Source organism: Haplochromis burtoni, unplaced genomic scaffold (assembly GCF_018398535.1).
Source record: "Haplochromis burtoni strain Fernald_Lab_line unplaced genomic scaffold, NCSU_Asbu1 Contig_258, whole genome shotgun sequence".
NCBI lineage: Eukaryota > Metazoa > Chordata > Actinopteri > Cichliformes > Cichlidae > Haplochromis > Haplochromis burtoni.
This window is the reverse complement of record NW_024582619.1, coordinates 687,547-715,492: the sequence shown is the minus strand read 5'-3', so window position 1 is coordinate 715,492 and position 27,946 is coordinate 687,547. Positions and strand designations below refer to the sequence as shown.

At 41.9% G+C, this 27,946-nt stretch overlaps 1 protein-coding gene across 2 annotated transcripts; it reads left to right on the top strand.

Annotated features, from left to right (window-relative positions):
* The first annotated feature begins 29 nt into the window (after positions 1–29).
* Positions 30–27,540, top strand: tab1 (TGF-beta activated kinase 1/MAP3K7 binding protein 1). Of its 2 annotated transcripts, none has more exons than XM_014339118.2 (11): positions 30–248; positions 2,673–2,806; positions 3,457–3,610; positions 5,893–5,988; positions 6,283–6,421; positions 13,614–13,730; positions 16,323–16,434; positions 21,499–21,643; positions 21,882–22,095; positions 23,037–23,190; positions 26,930–27,540. In XM_014339118.2, the coding sequence occupies exons 1-11, from the start codon at positions 216–218 to the stop codon at positions 27,150–27,152; spliced, it is 1,521 nt and encodes a 506-aa protein (XP_014194604.1). In that variant the 5' UTR covers positions 30–215; the 3' UTR covers positions 27,153–27,540. The 2 variants fall into 2 exon arrangements, with proteins under 2 accessions (XP_014194604.1, XP_005939486.1); XM_005939424.3 differs by having other exon boundaries at positions 117–248; positions 26,927–27,540.
* Positions 27,541–27,946: the final 406 nt, after the last annotated feature.

Genomic DNA, 27,946 nt, shown 5'->3' with positions numbered 1-27,946 from the left:
CAGTTCCTGTTGTTAAAACGCGATAACATTAATTTTAATATGCGAATACGTTTCATATCCACATACTACCTGGTAATGGTGAATTTAGCTGTCGGTTTAGATATATATTTTTAGTTCAATTTTACTCTCGCATAGCTTGCCTTCCAACTTCAGACTTTGAAGCTGAGATTTTCTACCTCTGTGCTGAATCGTGAACGTAACGAGTTCCGTTCAACATGGCGGCCCAGCGTAGGAATTTGATGCAGAGCGTAAGTGGAAAAACCTGCCGTTTGTTACTCTCAGTAACTCAATATGTGCAAAGTTCCTCTGCTTTTGAAGACTGGCGTCTTACAGTCTTTTTCTCGGTGTTCATCGCTGGTTGTTTGGTCCAATGCTTCCTGTGTAGCTAATTTAGTTGAGCTCATGGAGTGTTTGGCTAACAGTTAGCTAGGCACCTTAATTGAAAAAAATTGGACTAATACGATTTATTAGCGATTTATTAGCACCGAGAAACGCTATCACTTGAAGCAGGAGGAGACAATAACACGACCGATGCTGTTGTTGCAGTTGCAGTGCTTGGGATATGGTCCATATAACCTGTGTGAATTAGCTAAACTTGAGAGTCACAAACTGGTAATTAGCCATATTGTGAACAACACAAACGACTTTTTCCGAGCGACTAACTTTTCTCAGTCGTTTTGTGATTATGTAGATATCTTATGACAATTTTACATAGACTGCTTCCCATTTGCCCTACGCGGAGATGCTATCGGTCTCTCCCGGGCGTCAATGATTCACATTAAAACTTTAGGCAAGGTAAGGCAGATACAGGTGTGGTAAAACGGAAGTACACAGTTTATCCTTCTGAGCAGGTAAATACAACCTCAGATGAACAACAACACATGACAGACACACTGTTATTAGTTCTTGTTAAATAAGTTCAAATGTAGGAGCAGTCTGAAAGCGACCACGATTCAGTAGCTTGTTGAACCACCTTAAGCAGCAGTTGTTGAAGTTTTGTGTACGACTTTATCACTACCTCACATCATTGTGATGAACTTTGGCTGACTTTTCTTTGTTTGACTTCATTGTTCGGTTTATTAGTATCTCTTTATGCACATCCCCCACCACAGCATTTCAATCAGGTTGAAGACTGGACTATTGCAACAAATAAATGGACTGGCTCTTAGCGCATTTCTGCTGTATTTGAGCACTGAAAGTGCTTCTGTTATAAGTGATAGCCACTCCATCTCTCTTTCTCTCACACACACACATTTATAAAGTTCTTTTGTCTACAGTGTGTTAACACACACTCATCGAAGTCGAGAATTGATCCACCAACCTTCCTATTGGCAGGCAGCCCACTAAAGCAGGGGTGGGCAACTCCAGGCCTCAAGGGCCGGTGTGCTGCAGGTTTTAGATGTGTCCTTGATCCAACACAGCTGATTTAAATGGCTAAATTATGTCCTCCGCATGTCTTGAAGTTCTCCACAGGCCTGGTGAACTGGTCATTTGATTCAGGTGTGTTGACCCAGGGTGATATCTAAAACCTGCAAGACACCGGCCTTGATGCCTGGAGTTGCCCATCCCTTCACTAAACCAACTGAGCCACAGCCCCCACACCTTTTCCACCATTTTCCTGTAGACTTGTTACTTGGATCATTGTCCTCTTGAGTTGCATTTCTGCTGATGTGGTGTGTTTGGTTTTGTCCAAACATGTCACTGTGCACTGTGGCAAAACCTCAGAGTATTAACCTGCCCATGTAGATTATAATCTGCTGTATCGATATCACTATAAAGACATTGGCTTATCTGTAATAGAAAGTGTCGTTCACAGTCACAGTGAAAAGTAAACACACTCTCTTTCAGTCCTAAAGTTGTACCCAGTTTCAAATTGTTTAGAAAAGAACTTCTAACCTTTCCAACCATCCCCAGACTGATTGAGACAGCACTTACTTCTCTAAGATCATCGCTAGCGTCTTTCCTTATGCGTGTAACACACATCTCAACAGCCAAAATGTCTGATGTTATAGAGGTGTTCACTTGGAAGCAGTGTAAGTAACGGTGTGCTTAGTTTATTCACACACAGTTTCTCCATTTTGGCTTAATTTGTGTAAATAATAAAAACTTAACTTTATGATAATAAAACTTTAGAATTGAAAGAGGATGTGCTTTGTTTTCACCACGACTGTGTGCGACACTTTCCATTACAAGTATACTGAATGTGTTTATAGTGACTGACACCAGGAACGTCATCTACAATGTTAACAGTGAAATATACTTAAGAGTAATGCAAAATAAATCGTATAGTATAGTATAATAGGAGCACCTAATGATGAATGACCTATTCTTCTGGCTCAGGGAGGCTGCAGTACAAACAAAAGTACCATCGGTGCTGAGTGTGTTGCTGCATCTGACAGAAGTGTTTGTAATTTCCTGTTGGACCATTTAATAAATTCAAATGTCAATGAAACCTCATCATATCAAAGCTGGTTTGATGCTGGGGTGTCTTCATTATGGCAACTTTATAGGATAAAGGTGTAGGGAAAATATCTGTGATGACAGTTTAATTAATTTCTGTGTCAGTTTAAATCTTTTAGTTTAAACAAATACTGCTTTCAAACTTGAGTTTAGCACGTAGGCCAAGTATTTGTTTGATTTTTCTTTTTTGATTTCTTTCTTTTTTTTATTAGCAGCATCAAAGCTGGACAGATGACCTGCCTCTGTGTCAGATGTGTGGGGTCGGAACAGCACCCAACTGTGTGTACGGCCCTGATGGCAAAGGAACTCAGAGCCACCCCAACGAGGATGGACACCTCAGGTTCAGGTACACGATTCGTCCAGTGTGAGACAAATAAGGGTCATCGTTTTGAACTGTGACTTGTTCAGAGCTGCTTTAGAAAGTGCAAGAATTAAACTAATACTGCGCAGGGAACATGCATAATGCATCCACTTTGAGTTTGTCTGTTTACTTGGGCCAGTCCTTGCTAATGTTGTAAGGAAACTTGCTGACTCATTCACTTAAAACTGTACTGAGATTTATGATCAAACTTGTCGGTAGCAGTGTTTCTTACCAGTAAAATCCTGAATAGTTTCTTATTTAATCTCACAGAAAAACAAAGATCTTGGACTTAGCAGGAAAACACAGCAATGCCTGGGCAGAGCACATAAACATGTAGCTTTTAATGTGCACTGGTAATGTCTGAGTCACTGAAGCGGTAAAGAAATAGGTAGTTGGTATTTGTCCCTTTTTTATAGAGGCTCAGGCTCTGCCAGAGAAATGTGTTTCATCGTTGTGACTTTGCTCGTCTAATTATTTATAAATGAATCATTTTTATACAAATGTTCTTACATCTACAGTTGTTACTGCAACAAACACAGCGAGAACGTGTAAAGATAGCACGGCTCTGAGAGTAATCCATAGTTTTTTCAAACATAGGTGCCATGTTTGTTGAGCTTTTCTTTTTTTTCCCACAGAGGTGACGATGGCTGTTTCCTGTACGGGGTTTTTAATGGTTACGATGGCAGCAGAGTGGCCAACTTTGCTTCCCAGTGTCTGACAGCGGAACTGCTCCTGGGGCAGCTAAACTCCGGTCACACAGACAACGACGTCCGCAGGATCCTCACACAGGTCTGTTAAGTTAACTGCTGTAACTGTTGAGGAAAGAAACTAGAAACATTTTCTTGCTTTTGCAGTCTGTTAAGGCAGAGCCTGTGACAAAACACTGCACACACAAAATGAATCTTTAAGCCTCTTTAGCCCAGTCTGTGTCAGCCCTGCTTCTGGTCCCAAGCTCTGCGTTTAATAACCAAATATATGAGCGATCCATGAAAGAATCATTCTGAGGCTTTCAGTTGGAACATGTAGCTTAAGATCAGGAAATTTTTCACAGCGAGTTGTCAAAACCGTGCACAATGACTAACCTTGTGTTGGTGGCAGGTGGATCAAAGTAGAGCTGGTAGAGCAGCCACACTGATCATTTTATTGACGATGACAGAAATTGGGTCATTTTTATTTTTATTTTTGTACATTTCATCATCTCTTTGTCATCCTCCTCTTCTTCATCTGCCTCCTCCAGCTCCATGCTCACCTGAAGCCCCATGTCCTGAACTGAATACAGGGATCTTACACGCAAAAATGTTTATGAACGTGCTTATTTATTCCTAGTATTGTTGTAGTTGCTGATTTTCAGCAGATCAGACATGTGACCCCTCATGTCTCCCGACAGCAGACAAGAGCCAGCTGTGACGGCAGTTGCTAATTATAAGCTAACATTATGCCAGAAAACATGCTAGAGTGTCCTAAAAAAGCACGCTTTCCCTCTGCTAAACAGTTTGATTACATCCTCAGGTTGTATGTGAGTTTATTCACTAAAAGTCCAAGTCCAGCCTTGTACTTCCACTTTGAAGGAGGTTTCAGTAACACAGGCTAACAGCAGCTAACAGTGCCAAAAACAGCAGCACACACTTACGGAAAGGTTCTGGAAATCCTCAACAACTCAGTTCAGTATTGCTGTGTTCAGGAAGAAGTGAGGTTCACTGACTCAGCGACTTGTATCGCTTTCCTTTCACAAGCAGCCTCCTCCATAGTAAATAGTTGTGGACGCTCCACACCTGGTATTACGAGGTAACCGGTGATCTGAGAGCCTCTAGAAGAAACACTGACCGCAGTGTTTGAGGTGCCTCGGGTAAAACTGTGAAAGATCACAAAATATTTCATCTTCACATTTTTATTTTTAGTCCTGGTCCTTTGCTAAGTGTTGATATTATTCAAAAATGTTAAAATACAGGGTGTTTTATACAAAATCATAGAAACGCACTGGCCCACCGTGGTCGCTATGTGAGGGTTAAATGTTTAAACTACTCTCAGATATGTTTAAAATAAAGATACATTGAAGTTATTACCTTTTAGTATATAAATAATACTAATACATTATAAACAAGGCTTTATTTTCATATGGAAAAAAATATATACTCAGACATGCTGTATAAAACTTTTCGGAAACATGTCATTAATAAGCTAATCTGGAGAAACGCCAGCCTTATCATTTATTAAAATAATCAGCGCAGTTCCTTGAGGCAGAAACTGCGCTGATTATTTTAATAAATGAATAAAAGTGTAAAATCTCATTCTTGCCTCGAAGACATTGCTTGCGTTTGCTGCCGCTACATATTTTGATTTAATACTTAAGCCAGCGGTTTTATTTTCCCCCACATTACAAAAACATTTATGGATATTATTTAAATCATAGTTAATGTGAAATGCCTGTTTCACTTTTTAACGATCGTTTAATGCGACTTAAAGCTTTTTGCGTTAAACAAAAAATGAAACATAACCGTGCAGTGCATGTAAGGGCTAGTCAGATTATAGACATTTATGCACTGTGGCATAAATGAACCGTATTCATACACTGTGCTTCCCTCACATAGCAGGTCTCCCAGGTGTTTTTCACTTTTCACTACTCAGTCAGTAAAAATTCTCTGTTGTAGTTTATAGATTATAAATTTTCTGTGCACATATGTAATAAGTATTTTTTTGTGTGAACACGGGCTGCATGTGTGTTCTTATCTTATGTTTGTCATGTCTTCAGTGCCATCTGCAATTCATTCAGTAGCAGACAATCCCCTCGTTGCTGTTCTGAAAGTTCACTCTCTACTTCCTCTACCTGCTGATCTCGTGGTCCTTGTTTTCATTCATTGAATCTCCAACTGTAGCTTCTTGGCCTGCAGCTGGCAGTGATGGTCCTTGTTCTGCTCGGGACAAGAGCAAAACAAGGACCATCACTGCCAGCTGCAGTCCAGGCCCATTAAGCCTGAGTTGACATTTCAGTAGCATTAAGTGTTCAGTAGTGACGCTCGCTCTCACGTGTGTTGACACTTGACATTATACACGCTGTTGTTGCTGCACTGCAGGCCTTTGATGTGGTGGAGAAGAGCTACTTTGAAACCATAGATGATGCTCTGGCTGAGAAGGCTAACCTGAGCAACTACCTCCTACCGCACAATGAGGTAGGAACACTTTTTTCTTTTCTCTTTTGGTCTCCATAACAACCACAGATTTAGGCTTTGATGTGAGCAAGTATTTAGCCACGGGAGAATGAGCTTGTTATTCTTTTATTTGGGCTCATCACTCTCTTTCGTCAGATAAGATACTCAGCTCTTATTCTTTTCTTGCTTTTTTTATCATTTGTCTAATTCTCTCTTTTTTCCCTTCATTTCCTATCATCTGTCCCGCTCCTACTTGCTTCATTTTCCTCTTCCTTTCCATCTTTTACTCTGTGCCTTCACCTCTCGGCCAATCAGAATGTTCCGTTCCACCAGCTTTCTCCTCAGAGTCAAAAGGTGATGGAGCGGCTGAAGGAGCTAGAGCAGGAGGTGTCAGGAGGCGCCACGGTTGCGGTGGCGCTCATTCTCAATAACAAGCTCTACATTGCAAACGTTGGTAAGTTGATTCTGGTTATGTCAGCGATGACGCTTTGATTTCCTGTTTAATGTGTGATCGCACTCAATCATTTGCAACAGAAACAGTTGGCAGCAAAACCACCAAAAGGCCAGCCAGTAACAGACAGCCATGACACAGTCTGCTTTGCACCAGCAGATGTCAGGCTTCACACAGATTTGTGTTTGGTTACTGGCCACTCTGTGAAAATGACCGAGGCCGCTTTCAGCATGAAAATCCATGTTAGCTCCACAGTGTCAAAACTGGCTCAGTGGGCAGCTGCTGCAACAAGAGACTTTAATGTTCATGACTGTTCATGTTTTATCTCATTAAATAGTAAAGTCTCTATATATACTTATGGAATGCACTTGTTCACTGATGGAGAATAATGCCTTCCTTATTAAAGGTTGGAGAAATGGCTGTATTGCATCCTGATGCAGTTGAGAGCCAATATAGTGTTACATTAGGGAATAATAGTTTGTGTCAAAGGATGAAGCAGTGCAGTGTCTACACATAACAACTTGATAAAGAACTCATTTTAAATTGTATCTTTAGGCACTTTGTTACTAGAAGCTTGGCACTAAAACACAGAATTTGTTCCCATTTCCTAAACTGAACTTGCAAAGAAATGGTGAAGCCTCGTCAGAGATGGTCTCAGTGGAAGGCTGGCTGTCAAGAACGCATTTTTGAGGAAGGGAAACAGGAAGAAAAGGCTGAGGCATGCCAAATTACACAATAACAAACCGTGGCAACACAAAATATGCAGTGATTAATCCATTTGAAATGTAATATCTTTGGTTCAAGTCATCATCAGTATGTACAGAGAAGGTCAGGGGAGAGGTACAACAGTGAGTGTCTGCAGCCATCTATAAAATAAGGTGCCGGCTCTGTTATAATGTGACACTTCAAATCAGCCAGTGGTATTGGGGATCTGCTACATCTGACGTTTGGAAAACTGATCACAGAGGCCTTTCCCACCTGTTGTTCAGACTTTTTTTTCGAGTGAAGCTGATGAGAAGAAAGCTGTCTGATAGGGTGGCGCTAGGAAAGAGCATAATAGTCCCACTTTAAAGTATTCTTATTTAAACAAAGCAAACGAACACAAGCGGGGAACATTTTTGTGTCATTTCATTGCCTATCAACTAGGTAAAGGAGGGGAAAAATGAGTTGTTAATCCACACGCAGAAATGTTTAGTGAAGACAAAACATACATATAAATCTATGCCAGCTGCCATGGAACTTGATAGCTACCTGACAGCACTGAGAAAAAATCGTAACACTCATAAATAGTAGATTTAAACTTGTGTGGCAGATTCTGCAGACTCCTATGTGACTTCTCTTTCTAAAGAGTGCTGCCAGACTCTCTTTTAAAGCCATGAAACCTCCATCTCTTCATAGAGGGTATTTGGGGTTTTCTTGTTTTTAACCAACTATGTGAGCTGATGCTGAATGCTCAGCATCAGCTGTAGGTACTAGGAGTAGTCCAGCTGAAATGTTCTGCAGTGCAGATGTGTTCTCTGGAGTAACGAATCACACCTCTCCGTCTAGCAGTTCTGATGGACAAGCATGGGTTTGGTGGTTGTCGGGAGAACGTTACTTGTCTGACTGCTTTGTGTCAAGTGTAAAGTTTAGTGGAGGCAGGATTATGGTGTGGGGTTATTGATCAGGAGTTGGGCTTAGTTCCTGTAAAAGGAACTCTTAATGCTTCAGCGTACCAGGACATTTTGGACAATTTCATGTTCCCAACTTCATGGGAACAGTTTGGAGATGGCCCCTTCCTGTTCTAATATGACTGCAGATCAGTGCACAAAGCAAGGTCCATGAATAAGCAAATTTTAGTGGGAGAACTTGACTGGCTTCCACAGTTTTCCTGACATCAACCCAACAGAACACCTTTGGGATGAATTAGAGCTTAGACTGTGAGCTGGGACTGCTCGTCCAACATCATCCAACACCATAATCACTCCGAAACCTTGAGGAAAGCCTTTGCAGAAGAGTTGAAGCTGATATAGTTGCAAAGGGGTCAACATCACGTTAAACGGGAATGGGATGTTACTCGAGTTAGATGCATGTAAAAGCAGTCAAACATAGTTTTGGCAATATAATATATGCTATATATCAATGCTGAAGCCTCGTCAGAGATGGTGATTTGGTTAGTATATAACCAAATGCCATCACAGCATTTCCACATGCTGTGTTTCCAGCAGCCCACAGACAGATGGAGTTATGGAATGATATTGACTCTTTTAATTCAAACCATACCAACAGTGTCCATCAATATTTTTAAATCCCAGCTTGCCGACTCGGCTCCCGCGGACAACAGCTGCAGTACTAGCATCATAACAGCTAGTTCTGCCTGCATGATTTATTGTGTGTGTTTATGTGTTCTTTAAGCTTCAGAGTGGAAAACGAGCATCTACTGTTAATATCTGAATACACAAACCCGCAGGCCATTTTAGATCCTTAACTGTAAGAAAGTTCAAACAAGGCAGCAGGGCGCAGTTCTTCCCACACAGACGCACCAACTTTGAAGAGCGACAGCGATTTTCCCCCAGAAGGATTTCAGTCTAATAATCATCAAAGCTGCTGCCAAAGGCTGCTGCATATTGAGCTTTGTTTCAGATAAATGTGAACACTGGATATTCCTATTTTTGGTGGATTTATTCACTAATCCAGGGGATGAATCTTACCTATTGGAAATACCTCAGTTTTGCAAAACCCTTTAAAAGCACTGCTTCACGTTTCTTTCTTTTAGCTTCCTGATTTGATGCTGGGGCACACACAGGAAAAGAGCCCCTCCCTCTCAGTTGGATTTTTCTTTTGTCCTTGAGGACGTGGAACAGGGCACAATATGGGGAGGTGGGTAGTAATTAGTAGATGGTAGAAAGGAGGGACTGTTGTCCCCTCTGGTGCTTTGTGTGAGTGAGGGGGGGGGGGGGGGTCAAGAGTTCAAAGTTGACAGAACATGAGGCCCAGGGATGTTTAAACATAGGAGTAAGTGTGCTTGAAAATCACTCCCAGCTGTGTGTTGATGTGAAACGCAGTTTGACAGTTAAGGTCATGTGAGTCACAGTTTGAGCTGCAAGTTGGAGTGTTTGGAGAAAGGGGGAAGGGCGCCGATATGTAAACGCTCAATATCAGAAATGGTTGGCTGCTCTTTACAGATTAACAGACGTGTGTTTTCCTGACTATCACATCAGATTTAAACCCAACACTACCTGATTAACACAGAAGGTGACACGGACCCCTCCCTGTGTATTGGGGCTGATCCAGATGCCCTTATGTGCGGATTATATGAATAACGCACACATACACACACACACAGCCGAACATAAGATTTGGCCGGAGGCGGGGGCAGCGTGGAACTGCACCGTGCTTCGGCTCAGCGGCCCCAAACTATTAATATAAAAGTGAATTAATCATTGATCTCTCCCTGCTCAGCTTTTGTGTGGTTGCAGAGGCAAATAATTAATATTTAGCTTTTTAAAAGTACCACAGTGTCTTAGCTCGTTAATTGGTGGAGAGTCGGACCTGTGAGTAACCTCAGAGCAACATCAAAGCCTCTGCATGATTAATGCGTGCAAAAATTAGAAGCCCAAATGTCTCATGAATATGCATAGGGGCTGAGAAAGATGAGACAGTATTTTTTTTTTTTGTAATTAACATTTTTTGTCTTGTTTTTATTTCATAAAACTTTTTTATATAAACTTTTATATGGAAGTTGCACCTTATGGCACCTGTTTATTGACATGTATATAATATTTTAAAAGCAATCCTTTGTTTTTGATGCTAAAAGAGACATGTTAGCTCTGTGGTCTTTTTTAAAAAAAGGCTACACCAAAGAGCAACCAGCAGGGCTGAAGAATAAAGAAAATCCAGATGTGCCAAAAACTGTGCAGACTTGTACCGTATTTTTGGACCGTAAGACGCACCGGATTATAAATCACATTAAGCAGTCAGTAACCCTACAAACGTCACTGCTGTTTAGTTTTCCGTCTTCATTTATGTTGGAAGTGATAGCAGAGCTGTACATTTAAATTTTTTCAGAAATCTCTCAGTTAGAACATGCTATGTTTAGGTGGAAACTAGCGAGCTAACTTCCTTCTAACGTCTAACTCTGTTAAATTTAATATATTCTGTTTTCATGGACTCCTGGATGAATTTTTACACCTGGTGAAGCAGCAGTGCTGATCATTTTATTAAAGATGAAAGAATTTAGACAGTTTTTAACTCACAGTGTGCCGCAGTGTTCGTTTGACTTTGGGACCTGAAGCAGACGGAGTTTAGGACGCAGATTACTCCACAAGGCTCCTGACTACAGTAGCCGTAACGCTCCGACAATCCATCGAGCGGTGCGGCTTCTTGCTTACCAAAGTCGTACTAAAACATTTTTTGACAGATGTTTGAGCGCCGTGTATCACATAAAATCGGTTTGAGGTCAGTAAGCACAACCAGAATTCATACATAAGGCGCACTGGCCTTTTTTTGAGAAAATTAAAGGACTTTAAGTGCGCCTTATAGTGCAGAAAAAACAATATGCTTAAAGGCCCAATTTTGCCTCAATATGCTTACAAAGATGCTTTTGGTCATTACAGCTTATTTTACCATTTGATGACTTACCGTATTTTCACGACCATAAGGCGCACTTAAAAGTCTTAGATTTTCTTCAAAAAGTACGGTGCGCCCTATAGCGCAGTGCGCCCTGTGTGTTGTAAGGAGGACGTAGTAGAGAACACCATGAGAACGCTAAAGGGTGAAGTGTGGGCGTTGATCGTATATACCGGACAATCGCACATACCTGTATAAAAGGACAGGTATGTGCATTATGTGGAACATCGTTGTTTTAACAACCCTGAAAATGGCAAAGAGACACGCTTATGAAGCACAGTTTAAACTGAAGGCCATCAGCTATGCGGAGGAACATGGAAATCGAGCAGCGGCGAGAGAATTTAAGATTAACGAATCGATGGTTCGCAAATGGAGGAAGCTAGAAAACAAGCTCCGGCAGGTCAAGAAAACGCAGCTGAGTTTCCGCGGACATAAGGCGAGGTGGCCCGAGTTGGAGGAAAGACTCGAGCGGTGGATCATCGAGCAAAGAACGAGCGGGAGAAGCGTTTCGACGGTCACCATTCGGCTAAAAGCAGTTTCACTAGCTGAAGAGATGAACATTGAACATTTCCAAGGAGGTCCGTCTTGGTGCTTTCGTTTTATGAAACGGTGCCATTTTTCCATCCGGACCAGGACTACGGTAGCGCAGCAACTTCCAGCGGATTATAAGGAAAAGCTGGCCATCTTCCGCTCCTACTGCAGCAAACACATCGGCGACAAAAACATCCAGCCCAGCCACATCACAAACATGGACGAGGTCCCGCTCACTTTTGACATCCCGGTGAGTCACACTGTGGAGAAGAAGGGGACCAGCACGGTAGCGATACGCACAACGGGGTATGAAAAGTCTTCTTTTACTGTTGTGCTTGGCTGCCATGCTAATGGACAGAAACTGCCGCCTATGGTGATTTTTAAGCGAAAGACTTTGCCTAAAGAGAAGTTTCCAGCAGGAATCATCATTAAGGCAAATGAAAAGGGCTGGATGGATGAGGAAATGATGAAAGAGTGGCTGAGGGAGGTGTATGTAAGGAGACCAGGTGGTTTTTTCCACGCATCACCATCGCTGTTGATCTGTGACTCTATGCGTGCCCATCTCACAGCCGATGTGAAAAAAACTAGTGAAACAAATGAACTGTGAGCTTGCTGTCATTCCGGGAGGCCTGACAAAGGAACTCCAACCGCTGGACATCGGTGTGAACCGCCCGTTCAAAGTAAGGCTGCGAGCGGCCTGGGAGCGATGGATGACCGATGGAGACCACAGTTTCACCAAGAGTGGAAGGCAGCGCCGGGCGAGTTACGCCACAATTTGCCAATGGATTGTAGATGCTTGGGCTAACATGTCTGCTGGCACTGTTGTTCGAGCTTTCGCAAAAGCCGGCATCGTTTCCGAGGAGCCGCACGGCACGGAAAGTGACTCTGACGTGAAGACAGTGAAAAGTGAACCTGGCATGTTTGATGGAGATTTAGCGCAGCTGTTCAATTCAGACACAGAGGATGAGGACTTCGATGGGTTTGATTGATGATAAAAATGTGAGTACCAAACTTTGTTTTGCTCCTGCTTTATTTTTAAATACGCACACTTGTATGCTTGTGTGTTGTTGATGATGACGATTACTGGTAATAAAAATGTGAGTAAGGTACCGAACTCAGGTTTGCTCCCGCTTTATTTTTAAATACGCATACGGTACTTGTATGCGCCCTATGATCCAGTGCGCCTTATGTGTGTGTTAAATACAGTAATGGCACACATAACTGAGACTGCGCCTTTTAGTACAGTGCGTCTTATGGTCGTGAAAATACGGTACCTCTACAACCTTTAAAAAAAACTTGTTTGTCGACCAGATGTTCATTAGTTTGCAGCCAACGCTGAGTAAAATTAATTAAAATTTAACAGGAATTAAGTCAGCATTAGCTTTGGTGAGTAATGAAAACACATAAGCGCTTTTTATAGATAGTAAAAAAATAATAAAGCATTGATCGTGTGTGTGGTGCTGTTCTCCTTGTAAAAGTAACACATACAACCATTCAAAGTTTGGTTTGACAAGAAACACTGAAATTAGTTTTCAGTATGATTCACCCCAGTAACCACAACAACTAAAGTCGAAAAAGGCCTGGAGGTGAATCAGCTCTTAGCTGAGAGCTTCAGTGAAAACATCGGAGGCACAATGGGGCCTTGTTAATAGCAGATATTTAGACTTGTTGAACACAGGGTAAAGTATAACAATAATGGCTGCTTTCAGTTTCATGATCCAGTAGAGCCTTAATATTTGCATAACATTTAAATGTCTTTAAGCAAAAACAACAACATAGGAGGAACTAATACTGTTAATGTTTGCTGTGTTCCAGTTCACTGTTAGCTGATCCACTGATCAAACATACTTTATACCTCGACACATCAGAGGGAAATACAGTCACTTGTATTACTAACTGCACCTGTGATTGAAAGACCTCAGAAAATGTGTCTTCTTCTTCTTGGGAAAGCAGATCATTTATACAGTTTAGTGTATCTACTTCAACCGACTCAACTAACAGTTTTACCTCTTGCTGATTTCAAGTTACCTTCAAACATGTTTTCCTTTGGTTCCAGGGACGAACCGAGTCCTGCTGTGCAAGTCCAGCAGTGACGGCCAGAACCAGGTGCTTCAGATCGGCCGACCGCACAGTACTGACAACGAGGATGAGCTGCAGAGACTGGCTGCACTGGGTGAGACACATTATATGTGGCATAGTGGAGAAAAATCATTATTTGATCCCGAATTTGCTGCTGAACATGTACGTTTACTCACTTACAAAGAAATAAACAGTCTATTTATTTTTTTAATTTGAGTTTTATTTAGAGAGACAGATTATCAGCCAAAGATCCAGAAAATTTATCATTACATTAAAGTTATAAAGCACATCTCATTAAAGTGAAACAGGTATTTGATTTCCAAGCAATACATGACTTAGTGCTTGATGGAAAAAACCGTGTTGCTAAGCACAGCAATAAAAAAAAATTTGTAGTTGGTCACCAGGTTTTCACACATCTTAGGAGGGATTTTGAACCACTCGTCTTTACAGAGAATCTCTAAATCGTTTAGGTTTCTTGGCTGCTGCTTCACAACTGGAAGCTTCATCTCCCTCCACAGATTTATTATAGGACTGAGGAGACTGGCTAACCACTACATAACCTTAATGTTTTCTTGATCTACTCCTTATCTACCCTCTGGGTCATTGTCATGCTGGAAGACACATCTTCACTTTTGTTCTGGTTAAGAGAAGGAGGTTCTCATCAAGATTTTTCTTTGTTTGACCCCTCAGTGCACTGAAGTCTTCCTGTACCTCATACATTATTGTTCCCACCTCTGTGCTTGACTGTATGGATGTTCTTTGGGTCTTCCTCTAAACACAGCACTTTGAGTTTATGCCAAATAGCATTATTTTGGTTTCATCTGACCCCAGAACCGTCCCTGCACCCAAGCCTTTTGAGTCCATTAGGTGTCTAAAACTTGTAACCGGTGTGTTACTGAATTTGTTCTTGGTGACTGTGGTCCCAGCTGCCATCAGACCATTAAAAAGCTCCTCGTGTGTAGTTTTGAGCTAATCAACTACCTTTCACGTGATTATCCTCCATCTTCAGGCAAGATCTTGCATAAGCTCAGACAGAGTGTGCTTGATGTTGAAAATATTTCTATTTTCAGATAATCACACCAGCAGTTTGACGCTTCTCACTAAGCTTCTTGCTGATGGTCTTGTTGTCCATTCCAGCCTGGTGCTGGTTTACAGTTTGGTCCCTGACGTCCTTTGACAGCTCTTGGGTCTTGCACATGTTGGTGATGAGGTGGGAAGAAGCTGCATCTGTGGACAGATGTGCTTTACACACACACACAAGTTGAGACCAGGAGTATTTGTAAGTGACTGATAGTAATAGTGGCACACAGCCAGGCTGTGGGAGCCAGAAACCTGGCTGCATTGTTATACTCATCATCCGTGTTATAACTTTTATGTGATATGTGTTTTTCTAGATTTTTGATTGATATTCTGTCTCTCCATTATGACACTACCATAAAAATGAGAGACTGTTCTTTTCTTTGTGAGTGAGCAAACTACAAATAACAACACATTCCTCACTGTATACATACTTGGATATCCCTAAAACTAAACTTTTCCATAAAACAAACACTAGAATAAAAAAAAAGAAGCTACACAATAAATAAAAAGAGTGAAATGCTGATGCTCAGTATGTGAGGTTGAGCGCTTTAAACTGGACCCTGAATACAACTGGGAGCCAGTGAAGGGACGCAAGTAATGAGACCATCTGTAAGACTGAGTTAGCAATGTAGCAGCAGCATCCTGAAGAGCCCGCAAGCGACCTGGGGCTCGCCTACTAAGTGAGAAGAAAAATGCACAGCAGTAGCCAATAGGAAAAGAGAGATGAGCATCTCTAGCTGTTCTCATGAAAACTATAGCTCTCAGTTTACTGGTGTTTATTAGATGGGGGGGAAATAAATCTGGAGCGCTGCTCGGTGTGGGTGTATAAACGATGAACTTATCACTCAGAGTTTAAGTACTTTTCAGATACAGTCAGGGAATCTTGACATTTCTTTTTAACTCTTCTTGGTTCTGACTGATGGACAGAAATAGATTTTTGGCACATTACTATTGGAGGGTTTTGGATTGACAGTGTCAGACACACCTCGTCTTACATTCCCTGCATGTTGTGCTTGATATAACGCTCAGCACAGACACAGCCATTAGAGAAAGCACACAGTTGCTCATCCGTGGTGGACAGAGCAGGCTAATGGTCCAGTAATGAGGGTTGTGTATATAACAGAAAATGCATACATCGTAATTAGCTTTGCCAATAGAGCAGTAGGTGCAGCCTGGCCTGTAATGGATGAAATGGGGAAACGGACGCATTTTTGTGTGTTTTTGTTGTGTGTGGGGGTGTTTTCGCCGTTTCACAGCACACCATTAGTGGAGACCGAGCTCTCTGCCTTGCTTTGTTCTCTTGTCTCTTGCTGGGATTCACATTATTATTCCATTGTTCAGGTCCTTCTCTTAATGATTGGAAAAAAATGACAGTCGTTCCATTTACCCAGACCAAGGTGACCTCTCACCCCTCGCATTTTCATCCAGGCTCAAACACACAGATGCACCCCTCTCCCTTCCCGTCCCCACCTCTGCTTCTGCTTATCGGTTGTGTGCTTTTGCTCCATCCTCCCCTTCACCTCTTCTGCTAAATTTTCCTCTCTCTTAAAATCATCTCCTATAAGCATTCACCGTCCATGTGTCCGTTTTCCCTCATCTCCTGCAGGACTGGATTCAGCTCGGATAAGACAAGCGGGCCAGATAGCGGGCCAGAGCAGCAGCAGAAGGCTTGGAGACTACCGAGTCAAATTTAACTACAACGAGATTGACGTGCTCAGGTGAAGCCGAAAAAACACAAAAGATGCGTTTTCTTTCTTTCAATTTGTCAAATGCAAAAACTTGAAAAGGATACACTAAAACACCAGGCTGTCTAGAAATATTCAACTATCTGTGTCACTTGTTTTCTTCTCTTTGTCTTCCTCCATTCTCATTCTTCATCTGCTTAGCTTGTGTTCCTGTGTTTTGAGGTTATGATGAAAGATTAGAAGAAATATCCAGTATCACAAGATAAGACGTGGTACACAATCAACAAAAACTGTGAAGTTTGACCTGTCACCATGTGACCAGTTCTAACCTTTTCAGCTGGCACTGCAGTCCTGAGCAAAGTGTATAAAAAAAATCCCTCAGACTGCTCTAGATGCTCCGTTTTCACCAGTTTTTCAACTCTTGGCTCTGCATGAGGTCACTGAGAGACAGTACTAAGCGTGGTGCGTCTATTTTGACCTGCTTGCTGTTGTTTCCAAAGTCTGTTTTTTTCAATTGTGCCCACATGAGATTATTCAGTGACTAATGAACCATTTCCTGTTCTATGTTGCATGTGAAAAAGGGGCAACACTATACAAATTCAAACGTTTAGAGGTTTTAGCATTCAAGCTTTCAAGAAATGTGCGAGTCATTTCCTACTGCTGCCAGCCTTTGTGTTAAGCTTAGCTTTTGGATATAGTTTGAATTTGTGCAGCGGGACAGTAGTATCGATCTCCTCAAACCCCTCAGGCTGGGAAAAAAATAAGACTTTGTGCTTCAAAAGGAAGTCGGCCAGATACTGGAACTTTTTAATGTATCGTACCTTCTTTGTGTGCCGTGATAGCAACGGCTCCGTCTGTCTGACTGTGGAAGTTCCTGTTAATTTTGCTACATCCATTCACTATGACTCATGATTAACTGATTTAGATTTTAGTGTTTAAAAGATCAAAGCCACAACATCCGCCCAGTTTTTGTGCACACAATAGCTGAAGAACTCCTGGAGGGAATTTCATTAAATGTGTCATAAGCGTCAGCTTGGATTCACAGTTTTCCGGTAAAAGACCGAGGTCAGCATGACCTCCAAAAATCCACTTTTGGACATATTTAAGGACATATTTCCAGTGGTATAATAGTGAAGCAGTGAGGCTGATCTTGGGTGCCCGTCTTGAAACCTCTGAGCTGAGCTGTGTGTGCGTGTGCGCGTGTGTGTGTGGCATCCTGATTTTAGAGCTGTTTATTGGTGGTTCTTTTGATATTTTTTTAAAATGGGAATTTGCACTCAATGGCCACTTCATTAGTTACATCTGTTCATCTGCTCGTTAATGCAAATCTCTAATGAGCCAATCAACTTGATGTGTTTATGCATGTAGACATGGTCAAGTCTACCTGCTGAAGTCCAAACAGATCATCAGAATGGGGAAGAAAAGTGATTTAAGTGACTTTGAATGTGATTTGGTTGTTGGTCTGACTATTTCAGAAACTGTTGATCTACTGGGATTTTCCCCACATGGCCATCTGTAGGGTTTACAGAGAATGGTCTGAAAACCAGAAGATGTGCAGTGAGTGACAGTGAAAATGATTTGTTGATGCAGAGGTCAGAGAAGAAGGACCAGTCTGCTTCGAGCTAACTGAAAGGCTCAATTGTTATAGAAGAGTTAGGCTAAAGAGCGTCTCTGAACGCACAACACTCCTCTCATCTGTGAACAGAAAGAGGCTACAATTCACACAGACTCAACAAAAATGCACAACAAAGGACTGGAAGAGAAGTATGCCTCGATTTCTGCTGTGACATTCAGATGTAGGGTAAAAGTTTGGTATACATTAAAGCATGGATCCATCCTGTAACAGTCCTCCTCTCTACCTCCTCTCTACCAGTGGAGGATTGTTTAAAAGCCACAGTCATTGTCACAAAGCTCAGATCATCTTAAACTGGTTTCTTTACCTCAACGATAAGTGTCCTGTACTCGAATGGCCTCCACGGCCTCCGGATCTCAATGCTGAATAGCATCTTTGGGATGTTTAAATGAGGGATTTACATCAAGAACGCGCTGCAAAACCTGTGAGGAATGTTTACAACCATGAAGAATTAAGGCACTTCTGAATGAAAAAAGGGAGTTCCAGCTCAGTAGTAGCAAGGTGTAACTAATGAAGGGGCTGGTATCCATGTTTGTTTGTTTTGTTTTGTTTTTGTTTTTTCTTGAGTCCCTTGTTGACATCTCACATGGTGTCAGTTTCCTGTTATGTACAGCAGTGATCATTATGCTTTAGATCACCTTATTTTTGCAAACTTAACAACTTAGAGCTGTTGCTTCACCTTTCAAGGCAGACAGTCAATATTCATTACACGTCCACCAGCTTGAGAACTGAAACACCAGAGATATTTTAATAGCTTTATTCACCCCTACAAAACATACCTGTCAGGCGCTCTGTGTCAGCACTGCTTCACAAACAGAGGCTTCGTCTGTGTCCAGAACTCAGCTCAGATACTGAGACGGTCAGAAAGCTGTGTGCAGGCTCTGCGTAGGACCAACACACCATTTCATTTTAGTTTGATAATTTTCTGCGAGAAATCACATTTATCTCAGGCAGACTACATCCTCTATCCTGTGACCTGTGGTTTGGAGGTGGACTACACTGAATAAATCTCGTGAGATTGTAGATGTAAAACGCAGCTTCACCAGCTGGTGGAGGCATATAACTGCACGGTGGTACTTCTGTATAACTATTATCAGATCAGCCGCTTCCTTACCTTCAGTTCACCGAGACCCTCAGGAAGAGGTGGAGGCGTGGCCTCTGTTTTTAAAAACAAACTTAAAGTTCGGCAACTGCCCTCTCCTACTTATTTAGTTTTGAGGTTCAACTATTGGAGCTTGCTGGACCCCCAACGATTCTATGTGCTGCGATTTATCGACCACCTAAATATAATAGGTCTTTTATTTGTGATTTTGCTGACTTCTTAGGTTCATTTTTATTAAGTTATGACTAAGCTCTTATTACTGGCGATTTTAACATACATATTTGCTGTGCTGATGACCCCCTAGCCAACGATTTCCTTGCCCTAATTGACTCTTTTAACCTTACACATCTCGAAACTTCCGTTTTTATCAAAAGTTCTAGAGAAAGCCGTCTTTCTCCAAATGCAGGCTTACTTAGTTGCAAATAATATTACTGACAAATACAGTCTGGCTTTAAGCCACACCATAGCACTGAAACGGCCCTGCTAAGAGTCTATCATGATCTTCTTGTATTTGCTGACTCTGGTCGCCCTGCCGTTTTAGTTTTATTGGATCTGTCTTCAGCCTTTGACATGGTTGATCATAATATTCTCTTGAGGAGGCTAGAGAGCATGTTGTAGGCATCAAGGGTTCTGCCCTTAACTGGTTTAACTCTTACCTCACAGATAGATCCTTCTCTGTTGTGATGGGAGGATACTCTTCGTCTGTTGCCCCTCTCTGCTGTGGTGTGCCCCAGGGGTCTGTATTGGGCCCTTTATTATTCTCTTTGTATATGCTACCCTTGGGCTTCATATTTGGAAAAATATAATATTTCTTATAACTTTTACGCTGATGACATTCAAATCTATTGTCAACTGACTGATGATTTGTCAGCATCACTGAACTCCCTGTACGATTGACTGAGAGAGGTCAAAGATTGGCTGTCAGATAATTCTCTCATTTTAAATGAGAAAAAAAAACTGAAGTTATGGTGTTCGACAGCCATATTCCTCGAGACCAGCTTGTTGCCCTGCTGGGGCCCCTAGCTAACTCTCTCTCTGATTCTATACGTAACCTGGGTGTCTATTTGGATAGCTCCTTTAAGCTCGATAAGCAAGTGTCATCAGTAGTTAAATCTGTTTTGTGTTTTTTTTTGTTGTTTTTTTTCAACTGTGCCACATCTCTAAAGCTAAGCATTATATACCACACAGGGACCTGGAAAAACTTATCCACGCTTTTGTGACCTCCAGGTTAGATTATTGTAATTCTCTCTACTGTGGTCTCCAAGCCTTCTCTCTTCGAAGGCTGCAACTCGTTCAGAATGCTCCGGCTCGCCTTCTTACTGGAGCTAGAAAATTTGACCCTATTACTCCGGCTCTTGTTGATCTACACTGGTTACCAATCAAATATCGCATTGAGTTTAAAATCTTGCTACTCACTTTTAAAATCCTGAATAACATTGCGCCCAGTTACCTCACTGACCTCCTCAATCTGTACACTCCTTGTCGTGCATTAAGATCATCAGGTCAATTACTCCTGGCCCAACCTAAGTTTAGACTGAAGACCAGAGGCGATCGTGCCTTTGCTTCAGCTGCACCCAACCTTTGGAATAGCCTCCCTGCTTCTATTCGAGCCTTGGACTCTATCCAATCCTTTAAATCAAGATTGAAAGCATATCTATTTGACTTGGCTTTCATGACCAGTTAATACCCTTTTAAATCTTTTAAACTTTAAACTTTTAAATTGTTTCAATTTTTTATTAAATGTTATTAAATGTTATTATTTTATTATTAATTTTACTGCTGTTTTTGTCTTCTTAGTGGATTTTGTATTTATCTAACTCTTCTGGTCTGTTAGTGCCTCTATCCTGTCTGTGCTAGTGCCCGATTTGTACCCTGTTATTGACTTATGTTGATTTTCCATATTACTGTGAAGCCCTTTGGTGTGCCTTCAGGTTTTAAATGTGCTATATAAATAAAACTGTATTGTATTGTATGAAATTCTGTTATCCGGGGGCCCCGTGCTCTCTTCTATCTCACACCTCTCTCTTCCTATTGTTGTCGAGGCCAACTGAATAAAAAAAATAAAAAACCCTTGAGTCATTCCAATTATGATCCTCAATAAAACACATAATAGAGTCTGTATAGAATTTCCTCCTTTGTAGCATTAAAGGGAGTGCAGGAAATGTGATGTGAACAATGTAAGCGCTTCTTTGGATCTATAAGATTAGTTTATTATATGGAGGTCAGGGGCTCTTATGTCTGCTTTTCATCCTGGGTTCTCCCTCTGTCGCCTTCCCCCAGCATATCTTGCAGACTTGACCCGTACCGTCTTTCCTTTTATGTGTCTAATATTAATTTAAGTGCTGTCCGTCTCCTACGACAGCGCGGCCAAGTCAAAGCCAGTTGTTGCGGAGCCAGAGATTCACGGCGGCCAGTCTTTGGAAGGCGTCACAGGCTTCTTGTTGCTGATGTCAGAGGGACTGATAAATGCCCTCGAGTCCGCCCATGGTCCCGAACAGGCTAATCAGGTTAGCAGATTCATTCTGATAAGCTACTTTCACCTCATTTATCGTCATTCCTTCCTCTTCTTCCTTACTTTCACTAATATTTTTTTCTTTCGAGTTTTGTTTTCTTGCCTAGTTTGAGTCTATTTCTGTTTCCTTTATTCTCCTAGGCTCCTTTTTCTGTCCTTAGGTCTAATCCTTTCCTTACTTCTTCCACTCTTACATTAACCTTTTCTTTCTCTGACCCTGCTGTCTATTGTAGGAAATTGTTGCCATGGTAGCAGCAGAGCTAGCCCAGCAGACCAGTCTGGAGGCGGTGGCTCAGTCTGTGGTTGATCGGGTCAAGCGGCTTCACCACGATGTGTTCGTGTCCGGCCGTCAGAGGGCGACTTACTGCTCTCGACACGAAGACATGACCCTGCTCATCCGCACGCTCAACTACCCACTGGCTGATGCAGCGCTCACGCCCACGCAGGGTAGGATCTGGCATTTAGGCATTGATTCATATCTCAAGGAAAGCACGTCTAAGAAGCGGCCTTCTGCTGTAGCTACACCAACACAGTTTCCTCATTTAACACTTTAGCGAGTTAGTCACATTAGAATGCATTATTCATACTGTACCGTTAAAAAAAGGCTCCTGACCTCAGGCACAAGTGTCAGGCGAAGGATTTTGCATGTTGTTGAGCAAACAGTTGTTTTAATTGTCGTCACAATATTGCTGAAGAAGATTCCCCATACAAGGAATATCTCCGGTTTACTTCCCTGGTTGTCTGCCGCTTTCCTGTGCAGGTGTCTGTCTTTGTTGCTATAAACATATTAACTTCTGTTTACTTTACCCTCATGTGTTTGAAAAGCAACATCATGAGGTGGCATGAAGTAGCTCATGCCCCAGGCCTGTCTCTTTGAAGCAAGACTATCTAGGGTCCTTGGTTGTGTTTGTGCACTTGGCTTGTCCTTCCTGTGCTTCTGCAGGCGTTCTTTGGTAGGATCTGGTTTCAGCCGCCGTGCAAGGTTGATGCCGGACATCTTGTTCTTGTCCTTACGAGGTTCATTGAATGTTAAATAAAATTTTTAACCGAAGATCAGATAAAATTTTTATATTTGACGATTGTGCATTGGCATTTGTATCAGAAGAGGGAGCAGTGTCTCAGTGTGATCCCAAAGCATCGGATCACAGTTATTAGATACCCAGTTTAAACTCAGACCGGTTTCCTGGAAAATAATCAGAAAATAACATCTGATCCTTGAGTAGAGCTGTTAAAAAGAATATCAAATAGAGCCTAAACAATCAGGCTTTTGAGAAGAATATCGGGTTTACTCCCAGAGCCAGGACCTTTGCTTTTCTAAAGTCCTTGTTGAAATTAGTTGGCGGCTCACAAATATACATGACTCAGCTTTCTTCTACTTCTTCTTTCAGGCGGCCGTATCTGTCCCGTGTCTGTGCCCTACTCAAACAGCCAGAGCACCAGTAAAACCAGTGTCACCCTCTCGCTGGTCATGCCCTCACAAAGCACCCTGACCAATGGAACCAACACGGCCTCCACCCTGGAGGAAGGCACCCCGACACCTGGGTAAGCCTGCATTGTCTTGAGTCCCTGCCTGCTCTGGGTCCTCACTCCTTCTCCCCTGCTGGGCATACTTTGAATTAGCCTCTTTTTCACTTTGACGCACCTCTGCCCTGTTTTTGTTTCATAAGCTCAATTTTAACTCCCTTGTTTGCACTGCTGTGGGGCGGATCCTCTGTGCGAGCTTTGTTCTGCCTTCACTCTTCACTCCCTGCTGTTAGGTTTATTTTTGCTGTCTTTTAAATAAGCAGAAAGTCCTCCCTCACATGCTATACTTATTTTGAGTCTTTAGGTCTTATTTTCACACACCCTTGTGTTCCTGCACTGCTATGCTTATTCATATGTTAGCATGGCTTTCGCTCGGCTGCTCTGCTGTTGGGATAGCACGCCATGATTAATTTCACTTGAAACTCAGAAGATAACAAGTGCAGATAAAATGTATTTTAAAACTCCACTTCCTCATTCCACAGCTTGTTTCTTTTGTTTTGCTTTTCTTTATTTTTAAATGTCAGTGTAGAGATAGAGATAATGCAGGTGCCTGTTAATACTTTTTCCAAGAAACTGAGTGTTGTAGAACAAAAGCTGCTTAAATGTCCTCAGTCCTGCTGCCACTGCTGGCCGACGGGGACAAGCAGTCCCGCACAAGCTGTGCAGCAGAGATGAATGAGATGCAGACGGAAAAGAGTTGTGTTGCACCAGCGCAGAGGGGTTGCACTGCTGAGAGACTGAATACGGGTACAGACTATAGGAATATAGATCTGGATCATGTCAGGTGGAACAGCTGGAACTGCATACCAATTTGGGAATCCTGACAGACAGAATTTATAATAATGCTTATATTTATGTTCCAGAGCAGTCTATGTGGACTTAATCAGCCAACAAAATACCTGTAACCTGTACCTGCACCTCACTGTAACGTAGCATGATGAAGCAGTTTCCTTCTTCTTTTTGGGACTCATGCGTTAGTACATGTGCTGCACATGCAACAGCGTGCTGAACAGTCTGAATAAGAATTATAGTTCTGTCATTTCAAATTAGATTTATTTTGTTTGGACTTTTTGCTGTTTTTGGTTTTCTTTCAGTTTCAGTTGTTTTCCTGAGGGAGTTTGATAATTTAATGTAGTTTTTACAACTTTTATATAGCGCTTCTTTATTCTAATTAGGCAAAAAAGAAAAAGAAAAAAAAGTGTGTGTGTGTGTGTGTGTGTGTGTGTGTGTGTGTGTGTGTGTGTGTGTGTGTGTGTGTGTGTGTGTGTTTATGTAAATGAACTAAAATGTTTTTCCCGACATGTAGTTTTCATTTTGTAGTTTAGTTTTAGTTAACTCCAATAACTTTGGTCTGACCGCGGCCTTTGTAAGGATTTGCTCAGCTTCTTTTGGTGGCTGACTTATTTTTAAAAACCTAGTTAGAACCAAAACACTTGGGGTGGAAACATCACTCTAGAAGAGCAGAGTTTGACGCCTTTAATTTTAACTGCAATTATTTTCCAATTTTTGTCCAAATCTTTTTCTTTCTTTTTTTTAAAGTTGCATATGTAGATGTGCTTACACATATTTACTTGGATCAGGATGTCAGTGCACTAGATCTTGTTTCCTCTACCAAACTTGATGCTTCAGTTCCATCATTTCTTAGCACCTTCTCGGATCCCGTCATCCATCAGCGGCACACTCATTATGACATATTTATAGTCAAGGTCAACATATAGTGTCAGAAACAACAGCCATTTATAACTGATTTACAGTGGTAATACATGTTATTGACGTCTATGACTTAGATCTGCACTCTGCCCTAAAACGTTCTTGTTGAGCCACAGAGGCTATTTTTTCTCCTCATGTAAAACTCTTTTGCTGTGTGCATAGTAGGGCTGCTCAATTAATCGAATTTTAATCACGATTACGATCTGGGCTTTCAACGATCATTAAAAATGACTGAGCCGATTATTAGCCCCTCCCTCATTTATCCGCGACACCTTAAAGGCCGGTCCGTGAAAATATTGTCGGGCATAAACCGTCCGTGGCGCAAAAAAGGTTGGAGACAGCTGATTAAGAGGACCCGAGGGAAGCTCGGAAAGCTAAGCAGAAGTTATTTGGAGAGGAGAGTGACTGCCGTTGGTTGAAAAGAGAGTAAAAAAAAAACTTCAGTGGTGTTGCACACTATTTTATATTATTTTTTAAAGTCATTGTTAACCCTTTAAAGCCGGTCAGAGCAGCACGCTCCGTTTTGCGTAACTATTTTTAAATCCCTGTAGAACCTGAACCGTGTAAGCTAGCGCAATAATTTGTTTTGCATATGAAACCGGAGGAGTTGTACTTACATCTGATGCCATCAGCTTGTCCTCGGTCACGGTTTCCTTCCACATATAGCTTTGCAAATATTGCATAAAAAGCGCTTGCAGGAACAAAAGCATAATATTCCAGAAACACGCTTTGCCGATCCGATCAGCTGTTCGTAACACTTCCCACAGTGAAATGATGCACCTGCTGTTTTCTTTGCAAATTTGCATCATAGGATTGTTTTTTGTTTTTCCTGCAGTATATAAAAATTGCTGTATCTCCAAAATAAAACTATGAAGACACTCAAAATAAATTTCCTGTGGTGGGAAACTATTTTTTGCAACTTTATTGTATTTAAAGTTTTGAGGGATAAACCTCTTAAATTTCTCCAAGTAGAAATATATGTAAACAAAACAAAAGCGATTTTCAATTTTTTTTGTAGTTTATTGCACTTTTTTGCAATTTATGTAATTACTATGACTTAATGCATACATATTATTAAAATATGGGCTATAACAGTTGTATTGATGTATAGCAACTTGAAATGCTCCCACAAATGGCACTACAGCATGTAAAAAAATAATATAAGCTCTGGTGGACTTGGTTCTATGGTAGGTCTTAAAGGGTTAAATAAATATCGTCAAATAATCGTGATCTCAATTTCAGTGAAAATAATCGTGATTATCATTTTTGCCATAATCGAGCAGCCCTAGTGCATAGGTGGTAATTGTGCTTTGTTAATTATATATGTGCTTACTGGAATGCACGGATGATTGACAGCCTCTCCTAGCATACCTGAAGTGTGCACTTGCCTTGTCAGACTACTTGCTCAAAACCGCCTGCTTTATAAAGTGAGCGAGCATGAAGAGCTCTCTGTGTGCGAGTGCATTTCCTAAACGTTCCCGCTGCTTTGATTGATACAAGTGCACGTTTTGATTCTTCCCTTTGCATCGTCGTCCTCCAAGATTGTTTCTTCAGCTCTTCTTCCTCTATGATTTCCACTCTGCTCCCGTCTGTCACTCGCCGTCTGACTCACAGCCATATTTCTCTTCCTCTTGGTTCCCAACTTGCCAATATCCATCCTGCGCCCTTCACTGTGTCCTTGCCTCTCCGTTTTCCGCTCCTGCAGCACGTTTCACCCCACTACCAGCCAAGCTTCCGTCAACATCCTACAGCCCATAATTGAACTCCCTCTTTCCCCTCTTTATCCCCTCTCGCCCCTTCCCCCCCTCCCCTCCTCCACCTCCCTCCTTTCTCTTTCCACCATGCCTCGTCCTGCTCGGCCTCTCCCTTCATCCACCTCTCTCCTTTGTCTCTCCACTCGTGACATGGACCTCTTCCCCTCCTCTTGGTGCTTCTCATCCTCTTCCTCCTCTATTCCAACCCTCATACCTGTGTCTTCCTCTTCCCTCATCCTCTCCAACCACCCACCTTTCTCCTCCTCCTTCTGCTCCTCCACGCTCCCCAGCAGTCAGAGCCCCACAGCCACTCTGCAGTCCACCAACACCCAGACGCAGAGCTCCAGCTCCAGCTCAGGAGATGGAAGCCTGTTCCGCCAGAGAGGGAGTCAAGCGGCGCAGCCTGACGAGACGGGCAGGGTCCCACCCTACGTGGACTTCAGTCAGTTTTACCGACTGTGGGGGAGCGACCATGGCGATGGCCAGAGCATGCAAGGAGGCCTGGGACCGCAGTGAGACCCACTGGAGTTTCCAGCAAAGCTGACACATGGATTTTTTTTAAAGGGACAAAGATTTAGGGACGTGATGGGACATCTTATAATATGCTGTTAATGTAATGTTACTACATATAAGTGACCTAAAGGTGCATGGGGATGAACTTCTCAACAGAAGTTGAAGACAATGAAATGCTGGGAAAACATTGTCACTTCACTCCAAATTGATGTTTGGTCATTTGTAAAAGACAAAGGTGAGTGAGTGAATCCATGTAATCCAGATTGACAAAATTATTTTCAGATGTAAAGGCACCAAAAGGGGAATCTCATGGACTGGGGAGCTTGTGGAGCTGTGAGTTATTATATACTGTAAGGCCTTAAAACTGAATAAATGAATGCTTTATAAAGTACTGTTTAAGTTGTAATGACAGTATATCTCCAGATTAATTCCCATCAGCTTTCATTTTCCCAAAGAGTTCTTCAATAATTCGTTGCTTTGACGTCCTGACCTTCGTTAAAGACCTCAACGGTCTGCTTATATGGTTGTTATGGCAGCAAGTAATGTAACTAGCGGTCACACTGCATCATTGTGTTGTCATTTCTACACAGCTCAGAGGTCTATTCAGGGATTGACAGTTTAGAATATAAACACAACATGTACAGCAGGGCTTATTAGGGATTTCATTATGATATTACAACCAGCTACCAGCTGGGACTGAAGCTGGTAATAAATAACTTGCTTTAAAGTGGACCTATGATGCTTTTTATCTACCACGAGTACTTAAAGTTGTGACGCTGTGTAAGATGTAAATAAAG